Source organism: Cynoglossus semilaevis, chromosome W, assembly GCF_000523025.1.
Source record: "Cynoglossus semilaevis isolate Cse_v1.0 chromosome W, Cse_v1.0, whole genome shotgun sequence".
Taxonomy (NCBI): Eukaryota; Metazoa; Chordata; class Actinopteri; order Pleuronectiformes; family Cynoglossidae; genus Cynoglossus; species Cynoglossus semilaevis.
This window is the reverse complement of record NC_024327.1, coordinates 1188137-1189533: the sequence shown is the minus strand read 5'-3', so window position 1 is coordinate 1189533 and position 1397 is coordinate 1188137. Positions and strand designations below refer to the sequence as shown.

At 44.5% G+C, this 1397-nt stretch overlaps 1 protein-coding gene across 1 annotated transcript in view; it reads left to right on the top strand.

The window, feature by feature from the left end:
* Positions 1-1384, top strand: part of LOC103396896 (E3 ubiquitin-protein ligase znrf3-like) — an 88409-nt gene extending 87025 nt beyond the window's left edge. Inside the window, exon 9 of the mRNA XM_025052681.1 lies at positions 14-1384. Coding sequence (XP_024908449.1) covers positions 14-510 — 497 coding nt within the window. The 3' untranslated portion in view covers positions 511-1384. The remainder of the gene's footprint in view (positions 1-13) is intronic.
* Positions 1385-1397: the final 13 nt, after the last annotated feature.

Genomic DNA, 1397 nt, shown 5'->3' with positions numbered 1-1397 from the left:
CCTCTGGTCCCAGGGCGGTGTCACAGGGGGCTGGAATTTCAGAGCGCCACCTCAAAGAACTACTTTTCTCCTGAGCATTTGTGCCCTTCGTCAGAGCAGATGACCTTCGAAGGACTGCCTTGCTGCTTCTACAAAGAAATAAAGGTCCACCGGGCCACGGCGGGATGCTACACTGAGGACTACACTGTCAATGTGCAGTACGCGCACGCAGACACAGAGCCCTGCACCGGACAGGGCAGCTGTGAACTCAACCAGAGAATACCCATAATTCCCGAGGACACAGATTGTGAAGTGGGCACGGGGGCAGAGACCAAAAGCAGTTTGCTGCCCATTGGTGTCACGGTGGAGTCAGAGGTGGGAACAGGGGAGCAGTGTGACCCTAACGAGGGGTTCTTCCCCTCAGGACAGTTTAGAGGTCAGACCAGGGCATTGATCTGCTCTCCCTTATCTGTGAGCCACACTCCAGAGGGAAACAGTACTTCAACGAATGAGGGAGGTCTGGGTTTATGAACTTGAAGCTGGGGAGAAGGGACGTCAGATGTATGTTTTTTTGGTACCGTGTCAGTCAGTCAATCATTGAAAACCCTCGGTGGCCTTGTTCTTACCGCACTCTCTGAGCGGGAAATGTCTTAGATTGTTTGGATTTCTACTGAAAAGGCCGCTCATTTCTACACACGGCGTTTCGCGTTCATTCCTGTGGTCGCAGATAAAAAAAAACAACTTATTGTAGCGACAAGTTAAAGCGATGCTGAAAATAGACATCTTCTCATTTCATTTTATTTTTAAGGTGAACAAAAATGACTGACAATTTTATGGTCTTTATTAGCACTTTCAGCACTATGTATATGTATATGTAAATATATACATACAGTATATACACGTATATCTGTATATATATATACATATATGTATTTATACATGTGTGTATATGTATGTATATGTGTATATATACACTGCTCAGAAAAATAAAGGGAACACTAAAGTAACACGTTGTAGATCTGAATGAATGAAATATTTTTAATAAATACTTTGTTCTTTCCATTGTTGAATGTGCTGACAACAAAATCACACAAAAATTATCAATGAAAATCAAATGTATCAACCCATGGAGGTCTGGATTTGGAGTTATACTCAAAATTAAAGTGGAAAAACAAACTACAGGCTGATTCAAGTTTGATGTAATATCCTTTAAACAAGTCAAAATGAGGCTCAGTAGTGTGTGTGGCCTCCGCGTGCCTCTATGACCTCCCTACAACGCCTGGGCATGCTCCTGATGAGGCGGCGGATGTTCTCCTGAGGGATCTCCTCCCAGACCTGGACTAAAGCATCCGCCAACTCCTGGACAGTCTGTGGTGCAACTTGGTGTTGGTGGATGGAGCGAGACATGATGTCCCAGA